The following is a 21253-nucleotide window of genomic DNA, read 5'->3' as shown; positions in this document are numbered from 1 at the left end:
TTTTGCATACTGCACATCTGTTAGTTGTTCATGCTCCTTTGAGATTATATTGCACTATATTTGATGTATAGAAGATTGCAAGAAAATGGTGCAAATATAAAGAGAAATAAGATGTGCTTGTATGATGAGGATATTTTTGGCAATTTTATTATAAATTCTATTATAAAAAGAGTCTAGTTGTACTACAGTAATGGCTTGGAATGAGTCAACGAATGGAAGTACTGTGGTTTCGTCACGTTTTACAGAAAATCAATGGCTTTCACGTTTTGAGTTACTGTAGTGCATCAGCTAAGCAAACCCCCGAGGAATAATAATGGAAGGAGACACAGAGAAAGAAAGAGCTGAGACAGTCCTCTCACCCAGACATATGCACATTCACACATACTATATGTATGCATACACAATGACTTATCAACATCATGCATTTAATCTTGCCACATAAATGAATGTATCCTAGCCAGACGGAAATAATTCTATCCTACATTTCATGCAAATCAAACCTCAAATATACTGCTACTGTTTTTTTTTTTTAACACTGCCATTTTATGCCATTATATGACTGGACTGTGCAATTTAACCCTCCAAAAGTCTTCTTTTTTCCGGTGACATTTTCCTCTACATCTGTTATGCAAAATAGCACCATCCACCTTCGTGCAATGTTTGTCTGAGTAGATCTGGTAACGTCCTATTGTGTGATACAGCTGGTAATGTTATAGCGCAGGAAAATGTATTTGAGAACATGTAAATAATCACTCTGTTAATAATTTCTTGTATTCCCTGCTGTAGACCAAGCTTTCCAGACACAATGTGTGGAGGGGAGGAAGGACAGTGAGAAGAGGTCCTTAACAAGAAAGAGGAAGCTAACAGGAAAAAAAATAGCTTGAAGGGAGATTAAGTGCTCTAAAAATGGGAAAAAGAATACGAGAGCGACATTAGCAACCAAGTCATGTTCTCGGAAATGTGAAGTTCTTACACTTGTGTAATAGTTCCAGCATTAATATGAGCATTACAGCAGTTTCAGCTTTCTGGAAATACCTTCTGGGTTTTCAGAGAGATTACGCATAAATGTACTGTACATGGTATTTTGATATGTTATGCTAGTATGAACAGAAGTAATACTAGCCGAGACTTGGGGATGTTTTGGAAAAGTGGCCATCCACACAGACACAACTATCGACCCTAGCTCATGTGTGTGTGTGCCTGTGTGTTAGCCTTTTTAGGTCTCAAGAGGTATTTCATGTGGTTCAACAGTGCTGCTTACACAAAATGTTGTTTGTTTCTTCCAATTCCACCTTGATCATTTTGTGAATCCTTTAATCATATCACGTATATAAAAAAAACACATTTTCCTCTGTTTATTCTTCCTGTTTTCCACTTATTTCTCTCCTTCACCCTTATCTTCCATGTATAGTATCCCTACAGTATCCCTGTAGAGAAGACGAGCAGTACTGGTCACCAGCACATTTGGTTTAATGGATGCTGGTGTTCACACCTTTTTTAACATATTTACTTGTAAACTGGCTTCACGAATTCACTGGTTGAGCAGCTTCACTAGCTCATTTTTGCTGGTCTACAGAATGGCTTTGTTGTTGGTATATGTTTTGGAAGGTGACCCCACCAGGCTGTTTAAAGGGTTAGTTCAACCAAAAACTAAAATTATCTCATCATTTACTCACCTTCATGCCAGCCCATGTGTGTATGAATTATTTTCTACAGCAGAATACATTTGAAGAAAAAGTAGAAGAATATCTTAGCACTGTAGATCCTTTAAAAGCAAGTGGGTGGTGACCAGACCTTTGAAGATGACAGTCTGTGATTTTTGGAGCTGCAAAGGTCTGATCACCACCCACTTGCATTTTAAGGACATATGTACTGAGCCGAGATATTTTAGATTTTTCTTCAGATGTATTCTGCTAAAGAAGGAAAGTCATACACACCTGGGATGGCATGAAGTTGAATAAATAATGAGAGAATATTCATTTTGAAGTGAACAATCCCTTTAACTGTATTAACCAGCAAGACCACCTTTGTTCAATTAGCCTCACTAGAAAGACGATGCTGGTTGTTTTGCTGGTAAACAGTGTAGCTAGATCTGCACCTCACCAGCACTAACCAATATAAACCAGAGTGCCCAGTGCAGAAATTCCAGACTGATCACAAAGTGAATTCATCGACAGTAGGTCGAAAGTTCTTAAGTGAATATCAGCAAAGTAACAAATTGCCCCAATGTCTGAAGGGGGAAGTGTTGTTGAACATATTCGGGCACGTGTGAGCTCCAGTTTCTGGAGAAATGTTCTGAGTGGCATAAAAAGCGAGTTTAGTTGTATATTATGTAATACAGTGTGCCGATTGTATTAACCACATGCCCGAACTCCAACCCTAAACCTAACAGTCAGTGGAGTAAAAATGTAATTTTAGAGGGAAAATGCTATTGTTCATGTACATGCAAAGACTTCCTGGTTTCAACGTGGAATCCACCGCTGTGTCTGAGGCTGCTGATGCAACATGCTATATCTGTCGCACCACAGGAAAAGGTAAACACGTTTGCATTGATTAAATAAAATCTGACAGCAGATGCTGCTTGTAATTCACTTAGCAGAATGGGATCAATGTCAGGGTACTGGAAAATTCGGTAGCAGCATGTCGCTTTCACATGTGATCATGTTGGAAATTCTTGCTGGTCTAATCTCGTCTTTTCAGCAGGAGACATCCACCCAGTCTCACCAATCTGTCTCTCTGTTGGGCCCTCATGGTGGTCCTCAAGACAGATTAAATCCTTTAAAATCCATAAATTCAATACATTCTGAAAAAAAATACATATAACAACATGCAGACCCCTTCACTCCTATCCATGTGTAGGATGGTGGTATTTCAGGGCTCTGCAGGAGTAATCATTACTGTTATGCTGTTTCAAGACATAGTCAGGACACCCAGATTATTGATTTAACACCAAGAGCTGCTGGTTTCTTGCACTGTTGAGAATGGTACTAATCCATCAATTGCTTTGTTGCTGCTAATCTTGACATAAGCTGTGTCCCGTTTGGAAGGCTGCGTGCTATAGGACGCATCCTTTGAAGGCTGCAGTATACTGAGACGGCCTTCATGGACAAACGGAAACGGAACATGGTTGCTATGACAGCACGCCACTCTTTAACAAGCGCGAGCACTTTGAGTGAGAAGGGAACGAAGTCCCTTAAGAAGGGACTGTATGAGGTACATTTTAGGAGAGTTATAATGATGTAAAGAGAAAAGAAAATAGATTTTACAGGTGTACTTTTAGTCTAATACTTCATTTGAATTATATGTGAATATAATTATACATATTATATAGCCTGCACCCATCTACTGAGGTATTTCAACCTGGGAACTAACATTACTTGCGTTTGAACATCATATTTACGGGCAAATTGTTGTCATATTGGTTTAGCCGTTTCCGTTGAAGCAAAGAATTGTGGGTTGTGAGTGCCCACGAAGGATACACCTCATGCATCCTCCGAATTCCCGTGAAAGAAGGTCGCATTTGAAGGGTGCATTTGAAGTGTCCTACTCGCTATTATGAATAGAGAGACAGCCTCGATGACGTATGCGGCCGACAAATGCGACCTCCGCAGGACGCAGCCTTCCAAATGAGACACAGCCATAGTTTAGCAACCCTTACCATGATAATGAATTATTGCATGATAATTTACTTCTATAAATAAAGGTTAAACATAAACATGACTAAAAACTTTTGCAATGCTTTTAGATAAAAACAAATCTACATTTAACATGGCATTTATATATTTACCAAAATGTGTCTTGGGAAAAACAATATTACACTGCAAAAAATACTTTCCTTACTCTGTATTTTTGTCTCTTATTTCCAGTACAAATATCTAAACATCCTTAAAACAAAATCAATTTCCTTGAGAACAAAAACGGGTCTTGTTTTCAGAGAAATTTAACCAAATGTACTGGATTTTTTGCTTAAAAAAAGACTTTTGCCATTTGGGTAAGCAAATATAAACTTAATAAAATCTTCCTTTTATTTCTTACCCCATTGGAAAAGTTTTTTTTTCTTGTTTCAAATATAAAACCCAGTAAAAAAAAAATATTTTTATAATTTTTCTGAAAACAAGACAAAATATTTGATGTCATTTTGCATCTTAGTAAATGTATGTTGTTTTAAGAATATTTAGATATGGTCTTAATTTTGACCCACTATAAAATCTATTTTTGGAACTTCAATAAATATTTCAAGTGCCTCAAAAAACATTCCTGGGCCACTAGAGGAAGGTTTGATGGTCTGTAATGTTCTTGCAGAAACTTGTGATTCCATTAAGCACTTAGTACTGGGGTGGTGGTGTAGTGGTCTAAACCACATAACTGGTAAACTGTTAATCAGAAGGTTGCTGGTTCGATCCCCACAGCCACCACCATTGAGTCCTTGAGCAAGGCACTTAACTCCAGGTTGCTGCGGGGGATTGTCCCTGTAATAAGTGCACTGTAAGTCACTTTGGATAAAAGCGTCTGCCAAATGCATAAATGTAAATGTAGTTTCAAGCTCTAATGTTCTGGAGACACACATTGACTTCCTCTGAGCAGAGATTGTACTTCAGGCGCTGCTGATACAGTTCTACTCAGCAGTCTTATTGTATATTTCTATATATACTTATATTTTCTGTTTGCTTTTTATTTCATTTTTTTATGATCTCTGTCTTGTTGTATTGTTTGTGCACTGGAAGCTTCTGTCAGCAAGACAAATTCCTTGTATGTGTAAGAATACTTGGCAATAAAGCTCATTCTGATTCTGATTACCTGAAACTAGTGAACCTAAAACCCTTTTAAAATCTCAAAAGGGTTCTTCTGAAATGTAATTTCAGCTGCAATCAAATGTCAGACGTATTTGCTTAATGTAGACGTTTTGGCTTCGAGAGGTTAATTAAACATGTCGTTCAGACCCCAACTCCATCCCCATATATCATTTTCTCAATAACTCACTTGCATGATTAGGGGGCAAGATTACTTAGCAGCTGTTGCTATGGGGACCTGATAGAGGACAAAATGAGAATTTGAGGCCGAGGATTTCGTATATTGTTGCTTGGATGCAGTCAGACAATTTGTTTTTTGGAAAAAGAACTTGGTTTTCTCTGACATGGACATAAACAGATGATGCAGACAGAAAACTTGAGTTGCTAAAAACAACTGCAAAAGATATATTGATTGTTGCACTGGATTTCTGTATTCTCACGTGGCCTTGAGAACACAGTAAGAAAGCAATGCCTAGGATTGAACAATAACTTACTGATTTGAACATATATACAAAAGTATATAAAATTCTGAAAATTTGATTCAAGGATGATTGGCGTCATCCTGATTGTTCTAGGCCACATTAATCTATTCTTAGCATCAAGTCGAACAATTATAAAACACAACTTTTTCTCCTGTCTTTCTGAGCTATTTTCAACCATTTTATTCTCTCTATGCATCTTTTTAAGGTTATTTTCGCTCTCTCTATTCTCTCCATCCAGACTCTGAATAGAAGGCGGACTCATTCTGTCTCAACTCAATTAACTAATCCTCTCACCCCCTCTGTTTGACTAACTTCCTCGCTGTGTTCAAAAATATTGAGGTATCTCTTTTTGCCCTTATAAGACTGACACCCCACCGCCGCTAAAATACTTTAAAAAATGTCTCATCTGTGTGACTTATACACAGTAATGTATTGTATGTTCAACCCATTTTCACCCCAATAAACATTTGCACACAATTCTCCCTCCCTACCTGTTTTTCAATCTGTAATACACCCTCTCGATTCGGACAGTCCCAGGGTTTAGATAACATCGTAAAATTGGCTTATCTTCAGGAGCAAGTGCTGAGAATGAAAATAAGATTGAGAAGCCTTGTGCATTGGCAATAGATCACAAGTCATCCACTGAACAATCTTTGGGTGTGGTTTTTGACATCTGTTGAGACGATTTATTCTATGTAAGCTTTCAACATGTTATAAGACTAGAAAGGCATGTCTTGTTTTAGGTCTGTTCTCACCCTAAAATGATTGGATCACTTCAGAAGACATGGATTAAACCACGGGAATCTTATGGATTAATTTCATGATGCCTTTATATGCTTTTTTGAGCTTAAATTTCTGTCCACATTCACGTGCATTGAATTGAATTGACCTACAGAGCTGAGATATTCATCTAAAAAATCTTCATGTTAGTTCTGGGATGGCATAAGGGTGAGTAAATGATGAGAGAATAAGCCTCCGAAAGGCATAAAGGCCGTCGGCGGAAGGTGGTGCGACGAGAGAGAGATCGTTTATGGTCAGCTGACCATCATGTGTGTGTTTGTGTCTTTTGTTTATGTTTCTCATTAAAGTAGTATTTATATTGCCAAGCCGGGTTTCGCCTCCTCCTTGCCCATTAACGGCTTTACACTTGTGCCAAAACCCGGGAAGGAGGAGGGATGCCCGTCACGGCAGTCCTCTCGACCCCTCCATGTTTCTGGGGGAAGGCAGGGCACTCTTCTGCCCCTGGCAGCGGCTCCATCCCTCCAGACGGTCGTGGAGTCCAGTCCCCACTTGCCTCACGGACGGTAGCTGTTCCCTGCGTACGGGCTACTCTGTCCCCTGGCGGAGGGCAGCGGCACTCCCCTGGGTGGATGGCAGTGTCAAGGACTCCACGACGGGCATCCCTCCTCCTTCCCGGGTTTCGGCACCAGTGTAAAGCGGTTAATGGGCAAGGAATGGGCAATATAAATAACACTTTAATGAGAAACTTAAACAAAAGACACAAACACACACATGACGGTCAGCTGACCGTAAACGATCTCTCTCTCGTCGCATCACCTTCCACTGTCGGCCTTTATCCCTCTCCGAGGCTTAATTAGCCTGATAAGGGACCCGGTGTGTATAATCACGACCAGGCCCCGCCCTCCGCCCTGCCACACATAGCATCATACATCATAAAAGGGGCGGCTGTGGCTCAGGTGGTAGAGGGGGTCGGCCGCTAATCGCAGGGTTGGCGGTTCGATTCCCAGCCCACATGACTCCATATGCCGAAGCGTCCTTGAACAAGACACTGAACCCCAAGTTTCTCCCAATGGCAAGTTAGCACCTTGCATGGCAGCTCTGCCGTCATTAGTGTATGAGTGTGAGTGTGAATGTGTGTGTGAATGGATGAATGGGACACAATGTAAAGCACTTTGGTAACCTCTAAGGTTTAAAAAAGGTGCTATATAAGTGCAGACCATATATACATGGTACTGCAACGTACTTCACAATATACCTTGGTACTATGTCATAGGCTAGATGGTGCATGTTTAAAACACCATGTGTAATGTCTAACAAAAAAAACGATGGTATTATCATGGTCCTTATTTGCAATTTGGTCTATTATCCTGTTCATTGGTTCTGCCATGATTTAACAAAAGTAGCACACTTAAAAACCAAGCAGACAGACAAACAAGCGAAAGTATGCTATTCAAAAATGGAATGCAAAGAAATGTCCTCTTAATTTAACTGTCTTCTATAGTATAGCCTGACTATGATCTTCTTGAACATTGTCTGATTTATTAGAACGCCATTTTTGTTACATTCTTTGCGTCAATTAGGCGCTACTTTCACACGCGGAGGGATGCCGAGGCATCTGGCACTACAGCGGCGGAGGCACACAGAGAGGCAGACGAAGCGCTTCGGCACTTCATTTCGCCGGTATCATTCGCCTGCGATTCAGCCAGAGACGCTTCATAATCCTCTGCGCTGCATATGCTCTTCTATCATTATATCAACGGCAGCCACATGCGCTTTTAAAAACCAATGCAGCTTGGTCCATTCTTTAGGTTTTTTCTTCATGTAGACCCACTCTAGAACATTATTATACATGATCCCTACGAGTAATTTGTTACATCTATAGATCTATCCATAGAGGGTCGTTTGAACGTTGTCGTTACTCGTCCAACAGCATCATTCCTTCTTCTATCCACTGACTGAAACCAAACGCAGTTTGAAAGACTAAAGAAACAGCTACTGACGGCTCCAAAATGGGGGTAAGATTCAGTATTCTCAATGCATGCACGTTTTTTCATGGATGCACCGTTAGAATAACCCTGTTGAGGCGAATATATGATATAACAAAATTGTATATTAACATGTCCATATGTACAGAACATTTTCTGGATGGTTTCATTTAACAGGTGCATTTAACTTGAGGCTATTTATTACTATTTATTTCACATTTTCGGCATTGCTGACAGTTATACCCATTGTAAATGGCATTTACAGGTTAATCTAACACCAGGTTGTGAGCGTAACACCTTTAGCGTTGGTCAATAACGGTGCTCGGTCGTTTGGTAATTGCGTCAAATCTGGCCACTTCATATCCACAGTTTTGCGCCCGCTCTGATGCGTCATAACGCGAGTGCAGAGGGAGAAAAGAGAATTCGGATTCGCATATAAATGCACAAATCGTCGCAATATGTATACATCATGTTTTGACGCTTGGCATAAAGCGTTTGACATTGGACATTTTGGCGCTAATTGTACGTCTTTCAGATGGATGCGCGTATTCGTCTGGTGCATTGGACCCGCAAAATGGCATATTCATGCACACCCAATAATATAACAGAATATCATACATACATATATTATATGTAGGCTACTTTTTAAATTTTCCGACGGTTTCTGTTTGCCCTCCATACCGTTTGATTAAATGTGTGATGACAGTTTGTCAGAAGGATGAGTCTGAGAATTCCTGTCGGTGTCCTAAATGAAAAGGCGTTAACCGCAGATGGGGTGGGGGGCGTATGGATTTGGGAAGACTGCATCTGGACCCCTTTCGAAGGTTTTGCACCCGACTGTCTGACATAACCTTGTTTTGTACTTGATCTGTGGCACAAAATATATCCAAACGGTGCCAAAAATCGAGTAGAATTTTTCAAAATACCAGCGCAGACAACTGCGTCAAACGCCGATGTCTGCTGTTCCCAATTTCGAAGCTGATTCATGATATAGCCTAACCAGGCACGCATCGAACTTAATCTCACATATTGCACCTTCTAGATTGTGTTATTTTGCGACCTTGCAACTACCAGATTAGTGAATCTGAAATTCTTATCAAGAGAGACCAATTGTTCCAGTCAATCTGAAAATACATGGCGATATGCTGTGACGCAAGCACGCGCACGACAATGGAACGGCGCGAGGCCATATCCTCTTTCAACCCATACTTATCCTTTTGAATCGCCAGTGAAGTACTGTCTCGCGGTTTCCGTGTCGTTCTTACATGCTGATTTCGGTCGTGACGACCGAGGGGGGAACCGCGACTGCGTCAAAGTGGAGGTTGATCAATGACAGTGGAAATTCCCGGACAAGTATTGCGATTGGTCCATGAAGCGCCACGAGGGCGTCAATACCGAGAGGGCAGGTTCAAATTCCCAAGTCACCGATGATTTATGTGCAGCCAGTCCATCAATAGATTGAGGATGCGTGATTGGCCAGATGCGCTGCCTGAGGCTAAGTGAAGGTTTGGAGCTGGATGTGGTGGTGGGGATTGGCTGATATGGGATGGGAATAAAATGGGAAGGGAAGATTAATGATGGGGGAAACGGGAGGCGGTTACCTGGTGTCACCTTGAGAAAGGCACTGGGAGTCCTGTTGTTGAAGGCGCAGGTGCATTTGGGTTGTCAGCAATTAGTATGTGGTGATGATGCTTCCAAGAGTGTGTCTCTGAGATGCCCTTGGGACATTAGTGCAAACCCAAATAGCACACCTACATCTCTGAGATCTGTTTTAGATCTTTTCATCTGGAAAGCGTCACAATCTAATTAAAGGGACAGTTCACCCAAAAAATAAAATTCTCTCATCATTTACTCAACCTTATGCCATCCCAGATGTGAATGACTTTCTTTATTCTGTAGAGCACAAATGAAGATTTTTAGAAGAATATTTCAGTTTTGTTGGTCCTCACAATGCATGTGAATGGTGACCAGATCCAAAAAGCATATAAAGGCAGCATAAAAGTAATCCGTAAGACTCAAGTGGTTAAATCCATATCTTCCTAAAAGATATGATAGGTGTGGGTGAGAAACAGATCAACATTTAAGTCCTTTTTTACTGCAAATCTACACTTTCACTTTCACATTCAGTCACCTGCTGGTCAATGGAGGTGATTTATAGGAAAAAAGGACTTTAAAATGTATCTGTTGCTCACCCATACTTATCATATTACTTCTGAGGACATGGATTAAACCACTGCAGCCATTTGGATACATTTTAAGATGCATTTATGTGCTTTTTGACCTTCTGAGTTCTGCTCACCATTCACTTGCATTATGAGGACCAACAGAGCTGAGACATTCTTCTAAAACTCTTAATTTGTGTTCTGCAGATCTGGGATGGCATGAGGGTGAGCAAATGATGAGAGAATTTTCATTTTTGGCTGAACAATCTGCTAAACATCTTAAAAATATCAGATTTACAAGCATTCTGAATCCTAAACATCTCAGAGTCATCTGCTGAATGTCTTATTAACATCCAAGAGGAGACGTCTTAAAGACGTATTGCAGATGAGCAACAACCTAAAAAACATCTGGGTGATGTACGTGTGCTATAACGATGCAATTCTGTCTGAAGACTCTGAGGCCACTACACATCCCTGATAGGACACGCACATCACCCAGACGTCTATCTGACTCATCTGCAATACGCCTATTAGACATTTCCTCTCGGATGTCAATAAGATACGCAGCGGATGTCTTTGAGACATTTATGATTCAGAGTGTTTGTAAATCTGATCTTTTTAAGATGTTTAGCAGATGTTAATTAGAACGAATCGCTTTCCAGAAACTCTATTGGGATATTCTCACTGGAAAAGCCCTCAATACTGATATTTGAGACCTAGCAGCTTTTTCATACACTAGTGTTTGCCACCATTTTGTTTAAAGAATAAGCTTCATTTTGGTAGAGAAGCAGACAATGGGGTTTAAACATCTGTCCCCTTCCCTTCTAACTGGTTTTTATGTTGCATGCGTAATATGCATCAGCACATTATGCACCCTGCTGTGTGCATTTGTGTGTTGTGGAGAGGCTTATAATAGAAGGTTGTGTAATGGACGGCGTTCAATATCTCATTCTCACTGAGTGATTTTGGATATGTACTATGTGTGCGTGTAACTTTCCACTAAAGCATGCAATCCAGCCTTATTTTGTGTCAAAGCCCGGGGTCAGCAAAGCTAGCAGACACACTATCAGTCAATTTGCCAGTTGCCAACATGATGTCATATCCTTTGGGACCTTCAAGGTCAGCCAGAAAGCTGATTTGATTGGCCCCCAAATGTCAATAGCAGGTTTAAATCTGCTTGTTCCCCTTTAAGGCTGGTTTCCTTTACATTTACTGTAGCTAATCACAGTGACCAGAATTGCATTAACAAACAGCTGCTGTCTGTGGTGCTATTGAAATTAATTCCTTGTAAAATAGGTATGCTTAGATTAGCATTTTAGAAGTGCCAAGAACTATAACAGGAAGATTTTAAAAATGTGATGTACAAATGTAAGGCTTGTTCTTCCGGTCAGGGCATTTAATTATTACTCAATTGAAGATAAGGTTATTTTACAATTTGTCAAGCTTTTCTTACGGATTTTCAGAATCTAGAAATGAGCTAGCGAACAGAGAGGGAATTGAGACAGATTATTTAATATTGTAAATTAGTGTGAATGTCACAAATTGAATGTGGGGAAAAACAAGGAATGTATTTTGCATAAAGAAAATGAAGCCAATTTTTAGGATCTGTATAATGTTTTTTGTAACAGTATTTTCATGACAGTTGGGTACATTTCTCTCTATGTAATTCTCATATCTGGATATTATTATTAAGTTTAACTTGTTGTTAAACCTCAGTGAGATTCTCATTACGTTATTACAGTATTGTTTGATGTATTACAGTAAAAATACTGTAATGCAATAGTCTTTTATGGAACTCAGCGTAAAAGGCGACGAACACCTCCTGGCATCCACACCAGGCCGGACAGATGAAACAAACCAGGGAGTTGGCAGAGGGGCAGATGACAGACCAGGGAGGGTGGGTGGGGGAGACTAGGGGGACGGCACAGGCAGGACTTTTGGCAACCAGGGAAACTGGGCAGACCAGAGAACCAGGACGAAACTGGAGGGCCGACCCCTCCAGGGGCGCTGCAGCAGACCCCGACACAGGGATCCCTCTCCTCTTCCTTCTCCGCCTCTTGTAGATGGAAGGAGCAGCAGGCTACTGTGCCTCCTGGTGGCCAGCCGCGGACCCCTTGGCCTCCTGACAGTCTGCAATTGGCTCTCTTCCTCCTGGTGGTCAGCATTGACCGGTTCCTCCTGGCGGTCAGCGACCGGCTCCTCCACCTCCTGGCGGTCTGCAGCGAGCTCGGCCGCCTCCTGCCTCTCAAATGCGGGCACGGCCGTTTCCTGGCACTCGGGTTCGACCACCTCCTGGCTGACAGACGTGGGCTTGGCCATCTCCTGGCACTCAGAAGCGGGTCCGACCGCCTCCTGGCTGTTAGATGCGGTCTCGGCCGCCTCCTGGCACTCAAATGCGGGCTCAGCCACCTCCAGGCGCTCAGACCTGGACTCGACCGCCTCTTGGTACTCAAACGCCATAGATTGAATACTTGCACATTATGCTTCATATCTTAACATGACTCACTGCACTGCTTAGATATCCATATCCACATCTTTATTTAAACTCCCACCACTCTCTTAACCAATTTAGCATTCCTACTTCTGTGATGCCAGTTAATTAGTCATTTAGCCAAAATAATCTTATGTGCCGGTTTGTCATGTTTTATTTATAGTCTTGAATGATAAAAGAAGTAGTTTTTATAAATATTGCATGAATGAGCAAGGTTTCTTTCGAAGGTTTACGGAGGGTGTCTAATGCATTTTGTTAATCCGCAAGAGCGTGTTCAGGACACAGTGTATTTTCATGTCCTCAAGGTCATTAGATGAAGCCTTGGACAGCTGTGGATAGAAAGAATATATGCTGCTGAGGTTTGTTTGAGAGGGGGGTTAAGTTTTACATTTGTGGCCTTAACCACCAGATGCATTTACACTTGGCCGAGGTGTGCCTTGTATGTATCTACTGAGGTTTGAGTGATCGGATTGCTATTCATGTGCTACTCAAATGTATCTCAAACAACATTTACCCTTGGTCTTTTCATGACCAAGTGTAAATACCCCGAAAGATTTCATTCCTTGGGCCCTCTTACAGTCAATCTGGGATCTTGTGAATTTAATCAAAGCTAAGACAATATACTCTACTTAAAGTAGAGCAGCAATTGCGTATTAGAAACCTCATAAATCACACTTCTTGTGGCCTCAGAGTCACAGCGGCCAATGGTTTTTGGCATTAATGTGCACGTGGCCCTTGTCTGATCTTGGGTCATGACTGATTACGTACTTGGTATTGCACGTGTGCAGGCGTGCATGAGAAAGTTGTAGAGAACAGCAAACAGTCAAATGGAGGATGTTTCATGAATGAAGATACAATGAGAACACAGTGTACCAGATGCAAGTCTGCTCTATCAAGCACACTTGATTAGATGATGGTAAAGGACCATTAAGCAGCTTCAGACTCTATACAGTATATAATCATATATATATTATCATAGAAAATGAGCGATTGAATGTATGAAAAAAAGAAAGGGAGACAGCGGGATTACAATTGTTCAGTAGGTTAATCCAGAATATAGTAAACAGTCTTAATCCTACATTGCAAATCACCCAGAGGATATAAAGAGGGAACCCTTGACAGATGGTCAAACTGTTTCAACACACTGGCACAAGGATGATACAAACTTGGCCTTTTTGTAATTGTAGTATATTTTGTACCCTGCTTTTGTATACATTACTCTAAAACAAAAAATGTATGATGTTTTTATGTTTATCTTTTTCACTTGCACTGTATCTGTGATTGCCTCTCTCTGAATTATGTTACTCCGTTACATTGTCTTGGTAATTTCACTCTTTTGGCTTGTTAGGCTTTATAAATAACTACTAATAGTTCCTTATAATTTTTTCATAATTCAAGACAAATTTCATTTCAAATAAAAGAAAGCTCATAAATGAAAGCCGTTTCATCATTGATCGATATAATAAAAAAATGTAAGTTAAATATTAACTTAATCAGTAATAATTAATAAATAAATTAATCAGTTAAATTGATATTTTTGGATTGCCCCATCCTCTTTACTTAATATAGATACAATAACATTTTAAATAATTGTTTTTATATTAAACCTTATGATTAACATAAATTATTATAATAAATTAATTCAGTTCAAATTAGAAGCTAAATATGAACTGTTGACTAAATCTTATTTAGGATTGTATTTTTTACGCCTTTTTTAATAACATAATAGTTTCTGTTTAAAGCGTAATTGATGGCCAATTTAGTACAAATAAATTCTGTTAATATATAACAGCTGTTTATCATAATTTAATGTTTATATTATATTAAGTGAAAAAGTTACACATCTGCTTGAATGAAGCTCATTGAATATCAACAATTCCAGTTAATTCTGAAAAAGCTCTACAAGACATTCTGTGATCTGTATTTATTAATCTGACATTTACTTCACAAATATAGATATTTTTTTAATGTATTGCATTTTAAAATCAAAGCATCCTGCTGTGCCGTAATAGTGGATTTGACTTTAATGCCTTCTGGATGTGTTTGCAAGCAAAAAATAGGTCACAGCTGCACACACGGCAAATCAGGGAATCAATGAAAAGTCGTAATGTGGATCTAAGCACACTAGACAGACACACACCTCCCCCCATATCCTGCATGGGGTTCCTGGTTAAGCTTTGCAGTTTCAAAGATAATCAGGTTTGTGGATGGGCATTCCCTGATGGTTGGCATTTCCCCTTGCCCCCTACTTGAGTTCCTGTGTCTCTTGCAGTGTAGCAGAAGGTGTTCAAGCGTGATGCTTAAAAATGAGCCTTCTATGCAACTGCATCCATATGACTTTTTTCTGAGATGCATTTCATTTATTTTCTCAGATACTGTATATACATCAATTTATATTTGCGTTTGTCATTGGTCCATTGACTTTATAATATGGAATGTCCTAAAACAACTTGTGCTTGCAAAAATGTGTCAATATCGTTTCATGAAGATATTATCGTAATGGTTTCTGTTTAACAATCGGATCCCTTATGATTCATTGTAATTCATGATTTTGGACAAATTACAATTTAAATAAAATCTGCCAATTAATCATATAAAGTACAATAAGGTTTCATTAGTTAACATTAGTTAATGCATTACATATCATTAACTAATAATGAACAATATATATATATATATATTTATTAATCTTTGCTGATGTTAGTTGACAAAAATACAACCGTTCATTGTTAGTTCATGTTAGTTCCTGGTGCATTAACTAATGTTAACTAATGCAACTTTTAATGAAGAAAAAAAAAACAAATATTTGTATATGTTGAAATTAACATTAACCATGATTAATAAATACTGTAAAAGTATTTTAAAGTGTTACCATTATATCTGTTATCTTTATTGTTCAAATATATTAATATTGAAAGTTGAATATCCCCCTCCCACCCCACGTATTTAATTTAGAAAAAAAAAAAGGTTAAATATTCAATCTTATGATGAAAATAAATAATTATAATAAATATATAAATAAATTCTATTAAAATTAAAAGCTAAAAATATGAACAGTTAACTTGATCTTTTGGGGATTGTTTCCCCCGTTTTTAATAAGAATCATATTTGTTTTTGTTTGATATGAAATTGATAAACAATATAGAGCAAATCAATGGTGCTGAGAGACAATAGCTGTATTATGATCATGTAATGTTTATATTAGAGGTGATATTCAAGATAAAATGTAAAAAAAATTGTCTGTTACCTTTAATGGTGTCCTGGTTTTGAAGTTGGCCGAACAAAATCGAGCACTATACCAAAATGTGATAATGTACAATCTGCAGTCATAACATTGTCTACCATTCTGTCTCTGCAGTATGGACGGTCAGACAGTTACCGCGTGGCGACCACGCAGGACAAAGATGAAAAGGAATCTCCCAAAAAGAAGGCAGGGAAAGACCTGGATGACCTCAAGAAGGAAGTACCATTGGTAAGCCACACATTGATTTTAAAAGCTTTTTTCATTCTATACATTTATCATGAAATGGAGCAGAAATGGACAGATTTCCCTACTGTAATTTCATTTAGTTTAGTTTATTTACATTTTGATAGATAAGATGATCTACGTTAAGTGATTTGGTCCGTGTGATGGTACTACTTTATTGCTCATATAGCAATACATTATACATCCTCTTTATCACTATTTGTGTGAATTAAACTAATTTAATCTTCCTCCATGTTCTCTTTTCCCCAGACAGAGCATAAGATGTCGATTGAAGAAGTATGCAGAAAGTACAACACTGATATTGTACAGGTGAGTTCATCACATCGTCAATAAAAATGTGAACATTTGATTATTTACCATAAATACAAATTTTGCTTTTAGTAGCTTTCGCTTTGGTAGATACTCTTCTTCTTAAAGAGACAGCTAAGCAATGTCAGAAATGTACTTTTTAAGTTAGTAAATGGCAATACTTGCACCAGGAATAGATTTTTCAGGGTCACTTTTACATTATAGAAAACCACACAGTGTGTCATCCATATCAGATACTTCATATCTGTACTTAATCTTTAGTCAATAGAATAGTATGAAATACTTCTCTGATCCAATGTAATGTATTTAATGCGGTTTACCGCTATACCGCGGGAATATCTTGCTTTTCAACCGTGGTTAGAAAAAATCCATACCGCCCCAGCCCTAATCTCATCATTTACTCACTCACATGCCATTCCAGATGCGTATGACTGTCTTTCTCCTGCTAAACACAAATTTAGAATTTTAGAAGAAAATCTCAGCTCTGTAAGTCCATATAATGCAAGTGAATGGTGACCAAATTGGAATTGAAGCTCCAAAAAGCATATAAAGGTAGCAAGAAATCCATAAGACTTCAGTGGTTAAATCAATGTCTTCTGAAGCGATCCAATTGATTTTGGGTGTGAACAAATATAAATATACCTCCTTTTCACTATACATATTGCCATTGCATTCTCTGCCATGATTTCAAGCTCAACTACACTTCCTAGTGCTTGACACACACACAGAGCACTAGATGGCGCTAGGATGTGTAATCGAGCTTGAAATCATGATCGCCAAGGAGACTGCAGATGTCTAGATTTATAGTGAAAACTGAGTTTGGTCTGTTCGCTTAAGAAGATATGGATTAAACCACTTGAGTTTTATGGGTTACTTTTATGCTGCCTTTATGTGCTTTTTGGAGTTTTAGTCACCATTCACTTGCATTGAATGACCCTAAAGAGCTGAGATATTCTTCTAAAAGTCTTGTTTTGTCTCTGGTTGAGAACCATTGCTAGATATACTATCAAGCTAATTTCACAGGAGCCCTGATACATTTCTTCTCATCTCACCTCTTTTCCTTTACTCCCTTGAAGGGTCTGACTAATGCTAGGGCAGCCGAGTACCTCATTCGTGATGGTCCCAATGCTCTCACCCCGCCCCCTACTACCCCGGAGTGGGTTAAGTTCTGCCGACAGCTCTTCGGAGGGTTCTCCATCCTGCTGTGGATTGGAGCCATCCTCTGCTTCCTGGCCTATGCCATCCAGGCCGCCACGGAGGACGAGCCTGCGGGAGACAACGTGAGAACATGCACGCACACACACAACTTGTAAATTAGCACAAAAATTAGCCAACGTTTGATTGGTACATCAATTTGTTACATTATAAATACCAAATCAAAATTGTAGTTTTGTGTTTTTTAGCTTGTGGCTGTTAGCATTGATTAGCCATCTATATAATAGCGTACTCCAAAACTTGACAAATTATTATTATTATTTTTTTATAAATATACAGGTTTAAAATTTACAGAATATCTCTTTTTGGAATATTTAACAAACATATTGGTACCGGATGCCCACTGAAGCTAAGCAGGGTTGAGCCTGGTCAGTACCTGGATGGGAGACCTCTTGAGAAAACTATGGTTGCTGCTGGAAGAGGTATTAAGGAGGCCAGCAGGGGGTGCTCACCCTGACTCACTGTGGTCATTAAAAATACCAGGATACTTCTCAAAAAGAGTAGGGGTGTAACCCTGGTGTCCTAGCCAAATTCCCTCCATTGGCCCTTCTCAATCATGTCCTCCTAATAATCCCCATCCATTAATTGGCTCTATCACTCTACTCTCTCCTCTCCACCAATAGCTGGTGTGTGGTGACTGTACTGACGAACTATGGCTGCCGTCGCATCATCTAGGTGGATGCTGCCCACTGGTGGTGGTTGAGGAGATTCCCCTGTTCACTGTGTAAAGTGCTTTGAGTGTACAGTAGTGTCAGAAAAGCGCTATTTAAATATAACGTTCATAGTTCATGGCTGTAACGTAAACTAAAGCCTATTGGCTATTTGAAAAAATAGGGATAAGACCTCTGATTTTGAATTGTTCTGGCCAAACTTCCTGTTTCAATAGGAAATATGTCAGCACAGGTACATACATACACTGATGTTGTGCTACAGTTTGGACTGTGTGAGAATTAGGACAATGAAAATTTGCCAGAGAGTAGATAAGGACACAATCTATAACCCTATTCCAGCTCAGTCTTTTATTTGTAATCTGGTTGGCATTCTAATATTGATATTATCATCAATCTCTTTCTTTTATAGAGTACTGTATAAAGTTTTGAGAAAAGCTAATGGAGAGTTTGCTTTAGCTGAGAGACTGGTTTTCCTGAACTTGCCATTCATTTGATAAATTGCACTTTTGTTTCTCTCTCTCTGCTCCACAGTTGTATCTGGGCATCGTGTTGTCTGCTGTGGTTATCATCACTGGCTGCTTCTCCTACTTCCAGGAGGCCAAGAGCTCTAAGATCATGGAGTCTTTCAAGAACATGGTTCCCCAGGTATAAAAAGCTACAGTGAAGTCCAAAATACCAAGATATTATTTTCAAGTGTATTCCTATGTGTTTCTTCAAATTCGGGCACTTTTAACACATTAAACAAAGTAAAGTCTCATTATAAAATGTTTCACTTTCTTTGGCCTACTAACAATGTCCAACAATGTATGCACATACATCACAGGAGATTGTATATTTTTCTTGGATATATTTCGTCCTAATCCTAATATGTCCTAATTATAATTCAGAAGTGACATACTATATATTTACAGATATAGATAATAGATTACACTCAAAATGCTTTCTGAACTGCTCTGACCTTGAAAACAACAGTCTCAGTGAATCAAAAGGAAAAGTAGACATAGAGCTGTAATAATAAATCTCCAATTAATCTCTATCCCATGTTTGCCTTTCTTGTCATAATCCTAATTATTATCTCCCACTGCTGAGACTCTGAAGCTTCTAGAATGTATTAAAACACCCTCTGAGAGGTTGAAACTGGTGTTTGTGTGTGCTCTCAAAGCAAGCTTTAGTGATCCGTGAAGGAGAGAAGCTCCAGATTAATGCTGAGGAGGTGGTGGGTGGAGATCTGGTGGAGGTGAAGGGAGGTGACAGGATCCCTGCTGACCTCAGGATCATTTCTGCCCATGGCTGCAAGGTATCTAGATACACTTCTATGGATATGCCAGGCCTGATTCACTCAAATTCTGCAATGGTTCTTTGTAGCACTTTCTTTGTAGATTGAACAAAATTCTTCTTATCAAGAATCAAATTTGCAATATTGGGTTCTTGAGTTATGTATATGGATCTTTGGAGAATTAAAATGTTCTTCATTACATTATAGGTTCTTCAGATCAGATATTGGTTTCTGGGCTCTTTAAAGGACCAGTACATTGTTTGTTTTCCCCCCATTTTTCCCTTCATTTCCCCTTTTTTTCTAAAGACAAATATAAAGATCTTTGTGGAACTTAAAATGGTTCTTTTATGGCATCAGGCAGGTGGATGGATGGATGGATGGATGGATCAAACGACAGACAGACAGACAGACAGACAGACTGATAGATAGATAGATGAGAGAGAGAGAGAGAGAGAGAGAGATAGATAGATAGATAGATAGATAGATAGATAGATAGATAGATAGATAGATAGATAGATAGATGAGAGAGAGAGATAGATAGATAGATAGATAGATAGATAGATAGATAGATAGATAGATAGATAGATAGATAGATAGATAGATAGATAGATAGATAGATAGATAGATGAGAGAGAGATAGATAGATAGATAGATAGATAGATAGATAGATAGATAGATAGATAGATAGATGAGAGAGAGAGAGAAGATAGATAGATAGATAGATAGATAGATAGATAGATAGATAGATAGATAGATAGATAGATAGATAGATGAGAGAGATATAGATAGATAGATAGATAGATAGATAGATAGATAGATAGATAGATAGATATATAGATAGATAGATAGATAGATAAGAGAGAGAGATACAGATAGATAGATAGATAGATAGATAGATAGATAGATAGATAGATAGATAGATAGATAGATAGAGAGAGAGATAGATAGATAGATAGATAGATGAGAGAGATAGATAGATAGATAGATAGATAGATAGATAGATAGATAGATAGATAGATAGATAGATAGATAGATAGATAGATAGATAGATAGATAGATGAGAGAGAGATACAGATAGATAGATAGATAGATAGATAGATAGATAGATAGATAGATAGATAGATAGATAGATAGATAGATAGATAGATAGATAGATAGATAGATAGATAGATGAGAGAGATAGATAGATAGATAGATAGATAGATAGATAGATAGATAGATAGATAGATAGATAGATAGATAGATAGATAGATAGATAGATAGATAGATAACCTTTATTTTTAATAGTGTCCAATGATTTAAGCTCATAATATTCTTTATTCTTCAGGTTGACAACTCCTCCCTTACCGGCGAATCAGAGCCCCAGACCAGGTCACCTGACTGCACCCATGATAACCCTCTGGAAACCCGCAACATCGCCTTCTTCTCCACCAACTGCGTTGAGGGTATGGTTGTCATAGCAGCTGCATCACTGCTCAATTGTTTCCCCTATGCTGTCTCTCTCACGTTATTATCTTATTTTCTGTTCTCTATTACTCATCCTCCCCAATCGATTTTCGATTTTTTTTCCCATTTCAATTTTTTCTGGGTCATTTTTTCCAAGAACTGCCTCAGAGGAAAGATGTTGTCATGACAACAACCTCT

The 21253-nt window shown here is 38.8% G+C and overlaps 1 protein-coding gene across 1 annotated transcript in view; it reads left to right on the top strand.

Moving 5' to 3' along the window:
* Nucleotides 1-7683: 7683 nt before the first annotated feature.
* atp1a3a (ATPase Na+/K+ transporting subunit alpha 3a) overlaps nt 7684-21253 on the top strand; it is a 34256-nt gene continuing 20686 nt past the window's right edge. The window contains exons 1-7 of the mRNA XM_052135419.1: nt 7684-8028; nt 16010-16123; nt 16388-16447; nt 17524-17727; nt 18865-18978; nt 19496-19630; nt 20937-21054. Of these exons, the coding sequence (XP_051991379.1) occupies nt 8023-8028; nt 16010-16123; nt 16388-16447; nt 17524-17727; nt 18865-18978; nt 19496-19630; nt 20937-21054 (751 nt within the window). The 5' untranslated portion in view covers nt 7684-8022. The remainder of the gene's footprint in view (nt 8029-16009; nt 16124-16387; nt 16448-17523; nt 17728-18864; nt 18979-19495; nt 19631-20936; nt 21055-21253) is intronic.

The sequence above is a fragment of the Xyrauchen texanus genome, chromosome 10, assembly GCF_025860055.1.
Source record: "Xyrauchen texanus isolate HMW12.3.18 chromosome 10, RBS_HiC_50CHRs, whole genome shotgun sequence".
NCBI lineage: Eukaryota > Metazoa > Chordata > Actinopteri > Cypriniformes > Catostomidae > Xyrauchen > Xyrauchen texanus.
The sequence above is the reverse complement of the archived record's forward strand: the minus strand, read 5'-3'. Positions and strand labels throughout refer to the sequence as shown.